General features: G+C 43.4%; 1 protein-coding gene across 3 annotated transcripts in view; it reads right to left on the minus strand.

Annotated features, from left to right (window-relative positions):
* The window catches only part of NTM (neurotrimin), a 938,616-nt gene extending 930,372 nt beyond the window's left edge, over positions 1 to 8,244 (minus strand). The window contains exon 1 of one of the 3 annotated variants that reach the window (XM_029956913.1): positions 7,890 to 8,244. In XM_029956913.1, coding sequence (XP_029812773.1) covers positions 7,890 to 7,971 — 82 coding nt within the window. In that variant the 5' untranslated portion in view covers positions 7,972 to 8,244. The remainder of the gene's footprint in view (positions 1 to 7,889) is intronic. The other 2 variants (XM_029956914.1, XM_029956916.1) reach the window with 2 other exon arrangements.
* Positions 8,245 to 13,326: the final 5,082 nt, after the last annotated feature.

Raw genomic sequence — 13,326 nt, forward strand, 5'->3', positions numbered from 1 at the left:
GTGTTTTGATTTTTTACTTTGCTTTTCTGTTTTGAGTGTCATTGCAACTACTGTATTGTAAATGATGGAAAATAATTGCATATGTTAAAAAATATGAAACTTTATAAAGTAAAAAAAATAAAAATAAATAAAATTTTTAAATTAAAGAAAAAAAAGAATCCTTATCATTACTGCCTCTCTCTAGAAGGGAAATGCTGTGACTAGTTAATCCCTTTCTCCCATTCTAAGGATGTCTTATAAAGAAATACATACATATATGGATATGTGATATAATATACATACTATAGCATGTAGTGTCTGCATTGCACACACACAATTCACACATTCTGACTTTGGTCATCTATTGGTGACTATGTCTATATTCTTAGCTCCCAGCAAGCAAAAACTGTTTCTGAATACTTTCTTCTAACATCACTACTTTTCAAGTGCTATACTCAAAAAGACTATTTGCAAAATTGCTAAGTGTTGAACTTGACATTAAACTTGAAAATATTTTAGACCAACTTCTAGAGATGTGGAAACTAAGGCTCATATAGAGGACGTGTCTTATGCAAGATTATAGAACTTGTCAGGTGACTTTATAGGTCCAATGCTTAAACCTGACCATGTATTAGAACCTCTTGCAGGGCTCCAAGAATGATTGATGATAAACTTCTGATTTTGTTGGTCTGTGATAGGGTTCAGTCATTGGTATTTTTATAAAGCTCCTCAGGCAACTTGATACACCATGTTTGAGAACCATTGGCTTAGAAAATGTAAATATTGTAAATTCCCTTAAGACCTTTCAGTCTCAGAGATGAGGTCAGGAGATGTAGAACTGCTATAGACTGCTTTACTGGAAGACTCAGAATCCATGAGAAAGGTAGTTATCTGTTCTCTACATGAGAAAAGGTAAAAACAATCACCACTGCTTCTATGAAAATGGAGATAGAAGCAGCCAGGTAAAACAATCATCCTGGAGCTTTCAGTGAACAGCCAATACACAGTGTGAGCATAAGAAAAACTATTTTCCCTCTGGGTACATATGACTGAAAACACAAGTTGATGGATTGGAAGAAGGCTGGTGTCCCAACTGTAGTATAAGACCAGAGAAGAACAAATAAATCATGATGCATTTTTATTATTCTAGGGACCCTAAGTTAGATGAGATGAGTGGGTAGCAAATAAAAGGGATCTCAGAAGGGAGATTATCTTAGATATTCCCTGAGTTATGAATCTCTCACAGAGGTCTCCTGCATAACATTTGCCTCATCCAGACTAGCTGCCAGAGACAAAACCTTCCCTGGTCTATCCTCCCCCACTCCATTTAACCTCTAATTCTGTGCAGGAATTAAGGCATAAAGGAAGTGAATAAGCTACCATATAGGGTGGCATTGTGCCAAGAATCAACTAATAACTTGAATGACAAAGGACAATTGTCACAAAGCCAACTAACTTAAACCAGCTTTCATCATCCACATACTAACTGAGGGCACATTAAACATCTATGAGTTCCTTCTTGGCAGCAGACAGCACGGAGTAGCAAATGCAGCACCTCTTATTTATTATTAACACAGAACTACAGTTGTGAGTCCTCTCCCAGTGCTCCGTACAAAAAACAAAGACCAAGGGTTAGTTGCTTTCTTGCCACCTATCATCATTTCCATGAAAAACCAAGAGCTGTGTCTTTCATTCTTCCCCCTCACTTCTGGCACTCCTGTTGGTGCTTCTGAATGCTATTTAAAAGGATGGCAAACCAAGCCAAATCTTAGAAATTCTACTCGTGTCTTTGGTTTCATCCTTGTTTATTTTAGTCACTGATGCATTTATTCCCACCACCTACAACTATACATGGGACATAATAGGCACTCAATAAATACTTGCAGAGTGATTGAACCAATGAACCCATACACAGCTATGGTCTGTGTTGGGTTAGAGTTTGGTGGCACGACCAAGACAAAGTAAAGGCAGCACCTCCAGAGAGTGAATCTGAATAGCCTTTGAAGCCAAAACCAAGGAATCCTTTGAACAGTCTTTTATTACTGTGAAGGTAATATTCTTAGAGAAGAAAAAAAAATCAAATTTAGTAACCTAAGATGTCCTTAGTAACAGTGCTAAAGAATGTGTTTTCCAATATTTGATTTCTTAGCTTGACAGTCTCTCTTGAAATATTCTCTTCTCAGTAACGAAAATGTGAATCTTTGTTGGTTTGTTTTGCAGTTTGCAAATGACTTACAGAGCTCTTCTGGCAGGGTTTCTGTTTTTCTTCTTGCAAATAAACAAAAGGCCATTTCTCTAGTATGACTTAAGTGGGGGAGTATCTGTGATCTGTCATGGTTTTGGAAGGAGGGGAAAAGGAAAAGAGGGAAGGAGGGGGAAGTAGAAAGAAAAATGAGGAAAACTGTAACGGGCAGGGAATAGAAGCCAAGCAAAACATAGGGAAGTAGCAGCGATAAGTCAGAAATGGAAAATTAGAGTGTCAGGGATATCAAGTAGTTGAGGACTCTGTGATCAATGGGGTCTCAGATACCTTTGCTGGGAACGCCTGAACTAGCCCACCAGTTCATTGGTTTCCCCCTTACTCCTGCTGCACTGTATCATCTAGGCTCCTTGCAAACTGGGAAGACAGACTTTCCCTCCTTCTCCTGGGCAAGCCTGCATGAAGCAGAGCAGCCCCTGCCAGCATGACCTAGATCTGTCAACTGATCAATTATTGTTCCCATAGAGGAGAAGAAAAAATGAAAGGAAGAAAGAAAAAGGGAAATAGAGAAAAAGAGAAAAGGGGAAGAGAGGGCAGAGAGAGGGTGGGAGAGATGCGGAGAGACAGAATGAGAAGGCAGGTGGATGAACACATAGCTGTTTTCAGTTTAAGCAGTGATAGCAGGAGCAGGCTTAATCCAGAAGGTTGCATAAATAAATACAGAGATACAGAAAATAAAACATAAAGCTCTCAGAGATTCTTGAGCAAAGTCATAGTCAGAACAGAGGATTGAGTCCTCTTTTACCCACTTTTTCCAGTCCAGACCCGAACTGTCTTTACCCTCTGAAAATCCTAGCTCCAGCTTTCTTCTCCCCATTCTCCTCTCTGCTACCTGCCCAACCAGCATTGCTCCTCCTTGCAGAAGTCTCCTTTTACAAGTGGATGGGAGGTATGTCTCCTTCAAGCTCCTCCCAAGGCCCCTCTGCTCTTTCTCAATGTGCTTGCTAATGGAAGAGAATGGAAGCACCCACCACCAGAGGAGGACAGCTACAATGGCGCCACTGGACCCCATCTGACCCATATGCCAGCGATTACTTTATTTTTGCATGTTTTCATCTTTTATGTTTAATTTGTTTTATTGAATTTCAAATGACTATAGACATAAAGTAAACATTTAACAAGCCAATAGAGCAGAAAGGAAGTAAACTGCATAAATACAACCAGTCTCAGCATGGAGTTCCACTTAGCACCACATGTTTGGAGTGTTACAAGCATTAATGAGTCCTTACAACACCCAGGGGAGTTGCTCCCCAGCCTGGCAGGCAGGTGGGGAGACAGGCTCACAGAGGGAAAGATTTTCCCCTACAGAAAACATAGGGAACTTTGAGCTCAGATGTACATGCTCCCCACTGAGCCTCGCACAGTCCCCCAGAACTGGCGTGAAACCTGGAAGTCATGCTCATTAGAGTGTTTGAAGAGTCTGTAGGGCCTTTGCGGAGGTTAGATGTAAAGCAAAGTTTGTTTGCATTTTTTGGCACTCCAGTTGGTGGGCTGGAGCATGCCATGAACTCCAAACCAAAAGCAAACAAGCAAACAAACAAGCAGAAAACAAACAAACTAGAACACAGCCAAACCCCAGATGAGGTGGTCCCGCCCAAAGTGTGTTCGTCATGAACAGGCAGCAGTGAGTGCTGCAGATTGTTCCAGCATGTGCTTTCTGTACATGCCAGAATCATGTGTCTCCTATTGATGTGGAAATGTTATCAGTTCTTAGGCTTTTAAGAGGGATCACTGCATCCCAATGGATAAGCTGTAGCTGAAGACAACACCAGTTTGTTTGGGCCATCTGTGGCAAGTCCAGTCCCAGCCCAGGTCACTGTGACTCTGGGCAACCAGATTGCAGGCGTGCAGAGGACAGAGCCCAGGGAACTGCTGGAAGACATTCCAGAGCAGAGCAGGAAGGCAGGACACAGCTCAGCATTCTAGAAAAGGTTTACTGAGAGATAACAGAAGTCAGGGGCTAGGTGTCCAGCTCATAAGAAGGCATTTTCAGGCTTATATTTGGCTTCAAAAGTGTCAAAAAAAAAAAAAAAAAAAAAAAAAGGAGGGCCTACCACCAGGACGAAGTTTTGCACCTGGTAACTAAAGCTACAATCCTAGGACCGGTTTCCATGCAGGAAGGCCTGCCTGTCACTCACTGCTGGGACTCTCCAGTCACCCTGATCAAATGCCCAGAGGGCTGTCCCATCACTGAATATGAAGGATGAAGGTGAGCTGCTGCGTTTGTTGTGCTTTGCACTACTTGCCTCTAACTTGCCCTGAGCTGGCAGCTCCAAGGTCTACTTTGTTACTTTGTGAGATTCCTCTGTCTCTTTCCCCTGACCCTCCCCCCTCCCCCCACAATGTCCCACAATACTTACATAAAGCCCAGGGTCCCCTCATCCCATATAGATTTTTCACTTTGCTATAAACATTGTTATGGTCTCATCTCCCTCCCTCACATCTCAGAAGCATTACCCAATTCGGGTTGCTGCTGGCACCCAATGTTTCCTGTGAGTGGCAGGAAGTTGGCCCATCTGCCCAGCTGAACGGGGTCTGTGTCATCAGCGTCAGCTTAAGAGCTTGAATTTAGCCCCAATCTCCTTTTCCTTCTACTCTGCCTGTTTGTGTCTCAAGTGAACAGATTCAACTTGATGTGGGACAGGAGTGAAAATTTGAAAGGTAAGACAGGAATCTAGCCAAGCTCACTGGAAGGTGTTAAAGGGAGCATTAATCCTTCGAAGGAGAAATGGTCGGTTTCTAGAAAGAGAAGGGCTGCCGCGCTACCAGCCATTCCTTTCAGAGCCTCTCAGTGGCAGAAGGTGGGCGGTGTGATGAAAAGGACAGCCGCCTAATCCAGCTTCCCCGATCCTATTCCCAGGAAAGAGGAGCTGCAGGCTAATCAACCCTGGTGAGTCTTAGGGCCAGAGCCCCAGGGTGCTAATCACCCCCTCCCTCCTGCCCGGCACTAATCAGTGCTGATTCCCTAGGAAATTCCCTCCCCCTCTAAGCTGGATCATGGTTGCTGGTTGGGTTGTTGGGGGGAGGGGAGGAAAGGGTCATTAATGGGTCCCTAAGATGCCACTAGCCCTGGACACTTTTTTTTAAGAAGGGAAGAAACCCAGGAAGTAGCAGCTCTAGGAAGAGCCAGCTTAAAACAAAAACAGAGAAGAAAAAATTGCCTTGGAATGTGTACTGCATTCTAACTAGTCCCACTGGGTCAATGCAATAGGGGCGGATTATTGCAGGCAAGACCCTGGCTGCCTCAGTAATTCTGCAAGTTTGATAAGAGATAGCTGGCAGACCCGAGCTTCCGTCCCCTGAGAGAGAAAACAGACATCACCTTTGCCTGTCCAACTGGCATGTGATATAGGGGTCTTTGGGGGTTATTCTTCCTTAAAATTGGGCAGCCTGTTTTATTATGACACACTGAAACCTATTCAGAGCTGGCTTGAGGTGTACAGTACAAATAAGGCCATTATTCTCTTAAGGAAAGTCAAATTTGGTAGAATGTGAGGAGGTCTAAGATTACGGCCCCCCACTGGGTCACCTCAAACCCCACACTGTGAGAGGACCAAAACCACAAAATCAGATTTCACCCTGGAGAATTTTGTACTGCTACTTTCTACTCATCTACTTAGGGATGATTCAAAGTATGAGCAAATATTATGCTTCCCTGAATTTATTTCTGATGAAAAAAAAATCACGTATGCTAATTTATATGTAAATTCAGTATGGCCCTGGGGCTCCTGGCATGCTGCCAAAGGGGCTGTTGACGGTGCAAGTTTGGCCATTGTCTCTGGTTTGATGTATACATAGAAGAGACACAGACCTCAGGACAGATGGAAATTACTGAGGACTTGGGACCTTCCCTTTCCCTTCCTCTGACCCTTCATTCTACCTTCTGTCTACTTAGTTTTCATTTCTGTTGTTAGCATGATAGAAGCATAGCCCTAAACTGAGTTTCCCCACTGCTAGTGTTGGGGCTTTGCTCTTTCCAGGTGAGCCTCTCTGAACCCAGAACAAGCAGGGGTGTGCACCCCAAACCCATGCACACACACGCATACACGCATACATGTGCATAGATGCTGCTACTCTTCCATATTACGTAAGACGAGTCAGTCAAGGATGCCTCCAAGTTGGCTCCTTTAACTCTTACACCCACCAATGCTCCCATGGGAGAGAAGAGAGATTCTGAGGCCAGTGCCCCTCTGAGGCTGAGCACAGCAGATGACATCAAGGATATCCCTCAAAATCCACCACTGAATTTCCTTGCCATCTGATTCACATCCCTCCAGCACCCCCTCGCCTTGTTCCTTGAGCACCAGCCAAGGGTACACATGCATTTGATTCTTCCCAGCCTCGTCCTCTCTGCCCACCTGGTGTGGGTCCGCATGGTAGCCACTGCAGCTTTTGTTAAGGGGACAGAGGCAGCCCCCAAAGCCTACCCTCTAAGAGGGGTTGGCAGGACCAGAGGTGGGGACAGGCAAGACCCTGAGAACTCCATATTGCAGTAGGAGAAGAGAATGGGGTGGGTGGGACTCCCCATGCTTTTTCACCCAGTGAGACTGAACTTTCCTCCGGGAATACGAGGCACAGGACTGAGCTTTTGCATGGGATCCTCTTTGCGAGCTCTGCTGGACCACCCGGGGAAAGTTTCTCTGCCTGTCTCAATCCCAGTGAGTTCAAGCACCTTTAATATGAAAGAGGCAAGTCAGACCCTCCAGAGAACAGGGTGGGTGAGAGCAAGCAGATAATACTGCTGCTGGAACGTCAGAGCTGGAACAGAGCGGGGGGCCACACGGTGCAGCAAATGGACTCAAGGTTGAAGCAGATTCCGAATGCACCCCAACGCACTGTGACCAATAGCAAAGGGTGCCCCGGGCCATGGAGCAAGCCCACCCTGAACTGCCGCCCCAGTGCCTGGGTTTCCCACCGCAGATAAATAAACAGAAAATTAGCATTCGACTCTTATTGACTCTCTCCCTTCAACTTGGAAAATCTTTCCTGAATTTCAGATCTTCCTGAGTGTTCCCACTGCTTTTCATCAGCTTGTTATCCTCCCCCAATCCTGCTGCCCCCACCCCAAACACACCCCCAAACACATTCAAAACTAATACAGTTGTCCACCTCTGCTGCAAATTGATTCATCCCTTCAAGCTGGATCTCTGACCAGAATCTTACAGGATGCAGTTACCTGATTATTCCTAGCCTGCGTTTTTCAGTTTGCTCCTTTTAGAAGCTTTGCAAGTTTACTGGCCGATATTTAAAGTTTCTTCTTGTAATTTCTTCCCAGTAACATAAGCAACACATTAGCAACCCCAATGTCCTCTGAATCTGTAATTTTCCCTTGCTTACATGCGTGCTCTGTTGTGTATGTGTGCAAGAATGTACATAAAGCCAGGGAGACCAGTACATCGCCACGCACCTAACAGGAGCACCAGACACATTTTACTTATGCATATACATTCCCTCGTTCCGGTAGCAGCCAGAATCAAATCAATATTCTCACAGCCTGGTAGGGAGAATGAAGTCCCAGCCATGCTGTTTAAACACTCTCTCCTCCACCTGCAAACCGTGCAGCAAGCCGACTCAGGGAGCCTGCGAATCATATAAAGCACACTGTACGATTCCTGGGTCTACTGTAGGCAAATCAATAGCAAGCTCTTACCTTGAAAGAGAAACAGAGCAGCCAGCCCCGTGAAGATTGCCCAAGAGATAGAATTGTGCATTTTTGCTTGGATGGTTTTCATGATTTTTTTTTCTTCTTCTTTTTCTTCTTTTTGTCAGGTTCGGTTTTTTCTTTCTTTCTTTCCTGACAGATTGCGTTGCTCTCAAGCTGTTGGAAGGAAATTTAAATCCACTGTTTTGCTGAAGGACACAACAAGAAAGCCGAGGGTGTGAGAGAGTGTGACTTCTCAGTAATTATCTCTACTCATACTCTGGCACTGAGACACATCGTACAATCTGGCCCTGGACAGCCCTCCTACAAGCTGCAATCATTGGTTCTAATCCAAGGATTGACAGAGCTACAACACACGCGCGCCGGCACACACACACGCGCACACACACACACACACACACACACACTCACTCAGGAATCATTTACTGGGCAAATCAGGCTAGCTGATTAAAGAGACAGGAGCCTGGAGAGAAGGAATGATAAATGCTACTTTGCCCCTTCTATATTACTTTCATTTTTTAAACTGACAGTCTCGGAGCCCCAAGCTTCAAAAAATCCTTCTCCTTCTGGCAATTCCCTGGCCTCCTGAACTCAGATTCCCTGTGCACTAGAAAAATCCCATAGCCAGCAATGACTTACAGGACATTTTAAAGGGACATTTTCATGCTCAGTGAAACTTGCAAAGATGAGTCAAATTTCATTTGTTGGTACCTATTTTCCTCTCTGATGAAAATATCATTCAGTGACAAATTTCTCTCTCTCTCATCTTTCACCTTTTCCCAATCAACCTTCTACTTAGTTGCTCTGAAAATAATAAATAACTTCCTATTTTCTTCTGCTGTCACTTGTGTTTCAGAATACCTGTATTACTCCTATTTTTCATTCACTTAATTTATTTCCAAAAGTCATTCACGTGTATATGATACCATGAAAAAGGATGAGGCTTCTGAGACAGGTGAGCTTCAGTCTGAATAAGGGGAACCTTCTCCAAAAGAGAACAAGAGATAAGTTTATTCCATATGCCGCTGTCAACATACATTCATTAAAAAGAATAATATAAGGTTTATGGCCTAAACTGTAGCAAGACGGATTTAAGTCAGACATGCTGAAGGACTTTCTGCGTGTGGTTATACAATTCCTCAAAGAGTTGCCGACATTCATCTCCTTGGGGATGGGTAAGAATACAAATCAGATAGAAATATTCAAACAGCCACAATGACTTCTAGAGGGATTTTTCACTCTGAGGATCAGGAGGTTGATAAGAATTTTAGTTTTTTTTTTTTATGGAAAGGAAGTTATATGATGTGAATAAACTTCTGGGACACTTAGCTCCTTAAAGAACCTTTCCTAGGTGATTCTGATAAATATGTATCGCATGATGTTTTGACACACATTTTAGAAATATTTCTGTCAAATCTCCACAGCTAATTACTATACTTCCTTGTAACCCCTATAATAATTGTAAGGCATATATTCCTGAACTGCATAGAACAAAACCACTTCTTGTCTGTCTATATTTAAGAGCGTCCAGGCAAAATGGGAACAATACTGCCATTCCGCACAAGGTTATGAGGTTGTGCGTGGAGAAGAACAGAGACTTCCTGGAGGTGCAGGCCACTGACTGAGTGCAAGAGCACTCAAGTTTGAAGACCTGGTCTCAGCTCACACAAACCAAAGAACCGTGGATAGCTCATTTTACCTCTCTGAGCCTTGGCCTCTCATCTGTAAAGCTAGAGAGCTCGAATAATTTCTAGGATCTCTCAATTTTAAAGGTGTTTTATGCTAACAGAGTTTTTTCTTTTCCTGCCACTATGTTCTAATTCACATGTCCATCAAAATGCCCTTGATATTGTGAGCTCCCAGTGGATGAGGATTTTATCTCTCTCTTAGTCTTTTTGTGTGGTGCTCAGCAGAGTGACATGTGCAATTAGATGCTATAGAATGGCTGTGGCAACAGTGAACAGCGCAGCACAGAAGGAAGGAGGGTTTCCTTTACCTTCATCCCACTGCTCCCTGGAATGATGATAAAGACCTTGGGTTATCCATAAGTCCTTAGTCTCTCCCTGGAGAGGCAAACACTTACATTTGTAAATGTCTTCACCCAAAACTTCCATAAATCTGTACACTGACCAATTTTTATTAAGTGTACGTATGTGTGACAACAACAATAATACTTATTGAGCTTTTGCTTTGTGCCAGGGATGATGCCTAATGTTTTGCATGTTTTTCTTTCTCATTGGATCCTCACCTATGAAGTATTCTCACCTACTAGCATCCCCATTTTATAGATGAGAACGTTGATGCTCTAAGAAAACATGTCCACATTTACACAGTTGGTACACAAGCAACCAGGATTTGAACCCAAGCATTTACATCTCAGATTAATCTTTAAAATACTGTCCTGTGCTAAATACTGTGATGGACCCAAGTAGGTATCATTCTTATATATAACTTTCTTGCTATTTCAATCATATATGAGATTACAAATTACATGAAATACATATACCAATAGAGAAAAATACTTAATATTGTTTTTAGAGTTAATTGAATTGCAAATGGTTGGTACCCATAATAATTTTATCAGAATGCTAACAAATGATAGGTGGATGTTTTCTATCTGAAGGATAGGTCTTAAAAGTTCTACAGAGATGGCAAAAGTCATGATACACCTGGAAAGTGAGCTAGAGACTAGATCTAAGGCAGAGTGAAGAATATTGCAGGCTAGAGAAACTATTCACTAAAAATTAGAGATGAAAATGCATCTTCTAAATTTGGGGCTCCAGAAACCTGTAAGAGATCTCCCATCTTGCCCTACTGTGTTGTAATAAAATCCTTTAAAGATTAAAAAACAGTCAAATGAACCTAATGTCTGACACACATCAGTTACTCTCTACACAAAGATGATGTAACCATGCCTGGCACATGACAGGAACACTCAACAGACACTTGTCATTATGTGTATGGCCTGTTGACTGAGAGAACAGACTGATATGTAATCTGGCTGGGCTCAAATCCTGGCTCTGACCCTTAGGGGCTACGGGCCTTTGGTTGAGTCATATCGACTCCAGGTCTGAAATGGGGACAGTGATGTGAATTCCATTATAAGCATCACCATATGTCATAACCATCAACTAATTTTCACTTGCTTTACTATTTTAACCAAACCGAGACTGATGTGGTCTCCCATGTATCATTGGGAGAAGCTACCAGTGCTTGTGGACTAAGATTCCTGGAGGGAGGAGTTTCAGAATTGTACTTTGTGCGTTCACTAAGGCAAAATATATCCTCAGAGATTGCCAAACCAAAAGTCTAATTTGGGCTCTGAGTGCTGCTAAATGCTAAACTATCTAGAGAGCTCTATCTCTTTCAATGCTTGAATTTACCACATAGAGTAATTTCCCAATGGTCTTCATGTTTCACAAAAGCACACAGTTAACCTCCTCTTGGAGAAGCATCTTCTCCTCTCCTTTGTCATGGGGTTTAACACAATGTCACCTATCTGGGCCTGTTGGGTCACTTGGCTGCTCATTGATATAATTACAAATTGAAAAGCTGATCCGGGGCTATACACAGAGGGGTGTAGTTCAACCAGGCCCATCTCTTACTTAATGAAATGAGTCTCATCAAAACAGTCAGAATTTTTCCTCTCTTTTTTCCATTTTAGACTCAGAGTCTTTCAGGCCTGGAGCTGGGAATCTCTATTGTTGCAACTGCCCCTCAAACAGCAGGTGTCATACCCTTTTGAGTTGAGGTAGCTTGTGGCTGTGGTTGGGATTTCTATGACTAGATGTGAGGAGAAATGACTAAGGAAGCTCTGATTGATTGGAAGGAGATACTTTGAAATTGCCGTTCCCTGCTCAACAATCAGAGCTCCTTCCTCCGAGTTAGAAGATGTAGTGCTTCCAATCAGGTGTCTCTGGGACTCAATTTGCCTCTTGGATTAGCTAGATGCACATTATGCACCATTTACTTTCCAGTTCCAGGGTCAAAAAACCGACAAGTGGTCTCAAGACAAAATTAAACTTAGGAAAAGGACCTCAAGGTTTGGGCAGAAAGGTTTTCACTCACCATTCACACCCCTTAAAGATAAGAGAAATTTACTACAGAAATAATTCATCTGTGTGTAAATAAGGAATAAAGAAAAGGCATAAGAAATAAGGAGTAAGGACGGGGAAAACAGATGAGGTCTCTAACTTCTGAGGAGGGGGCAGCCAAGATGGCATTTCATCATCAGGTAGCTTAAGATTCTACACAGTGTGCAGTGAGCTAGTACAAATAAGGATTGATTCTCTGTAAACTGCCCCCATGCACACCTGTCACCTCCCTGAACCAGACAGTAAGTCCAAGAAGGTCACTGTGGGGCTGGCTGCCCCACTGTCCATATGCCAGCTGAGCCCTGACGGCAGCCCTCCAGTCCTGGGAGGAGAAATAGACAGTAGTGAACATGTGCTGTTCCAGGCCCAGAGGACTCGCAGACAGAAAGCCCCGGTGAGGGGGAGGAGGTAGGTGTGTATGGTGTGTGGGAAGGAGGGAGGAAGGGGGTGTGGGCTGTGTTTTTTATTTCTCTCAGCTATTATAGAAAGAACTGCAGGAGCTTAAATCTAAAGAGCAGCGCTGAAATAATGTTCAGGACTTAACAAAAGCCTCTGCTCTGCTCCGCTGTCTGCCCGCTGTGGTCTGCCTCAGCTGAGGCTCAGTGCCGTGGGTGATCTCACACACTCAGATGCCGAGAAGAGCCCTGCCTCAGGGGGAGGGAGGGAGCTGGCCTGCCCTCCACACACCCAGGGTTCAGGAGGATCCAGCTCTGACCTGCCCATCAAGTCAGGGAGGGAGAAAGCTGTAGCAGGAAGAAGGCAGCCTTTCTACCTTTTCAAGGGGCTTTCCCTGAAAAGCCATCTTGAATGTGGCTCCCTGATATGGTCACTTGTGATGTGAATGGAATCGGTCTAGGGTACAAATGAATTATATGGGGTCTGTTTTGAGAATTTGACTTCTCTCAGGAGATTTCCTGATTTACTGATAAATTGCCTAAGCTGATACTGAAAATGAAAGTCTAAATCTTCACAGCACAGAGATTAAGGACATAGAGATTTAAATCTGCGTTCCCACAAATTTCAGTGTTTTCTAACTGGCATTATAGGCACAGTCATCTGGACTTGATTTCTATGAATTATCCTCATCCTCTCAAAAAGAAGCAATATGGCATAGGAGTATAACAGAATGAATTTAACACTTAAAATCAGAAGACCCAGATTGGAGTCTAATTCCACTTATCAGCTTCAATTCCATGATCCTCAATTTTCTCATCTCATCTCCTCCCATCTTGTCCTTACAGTGGAAATAATAATATCTACTTCACAGAGTTGATGTGCATTAACCCAGCTGAACATGATGAAAGCCCTCCTGTAATGTCTAACATACACAT

Source organism: Suricata suricatta, chromosome 11 (assembly GCF_006229205.1).
Source record: "Suricata suricatta isolate VVHF042 chromosome 11, meerkat_22Aug2017_6uvM2_HiC, whole genome shotgun sequence".
In the NCBI taxonomy this organism is placed as follows: domain Eukaryota; kingdom Metazoa; phylum Chordata; class Mammalia; order Carnivora; family Herpestidae; genus Suricata; species Suricata suricatta.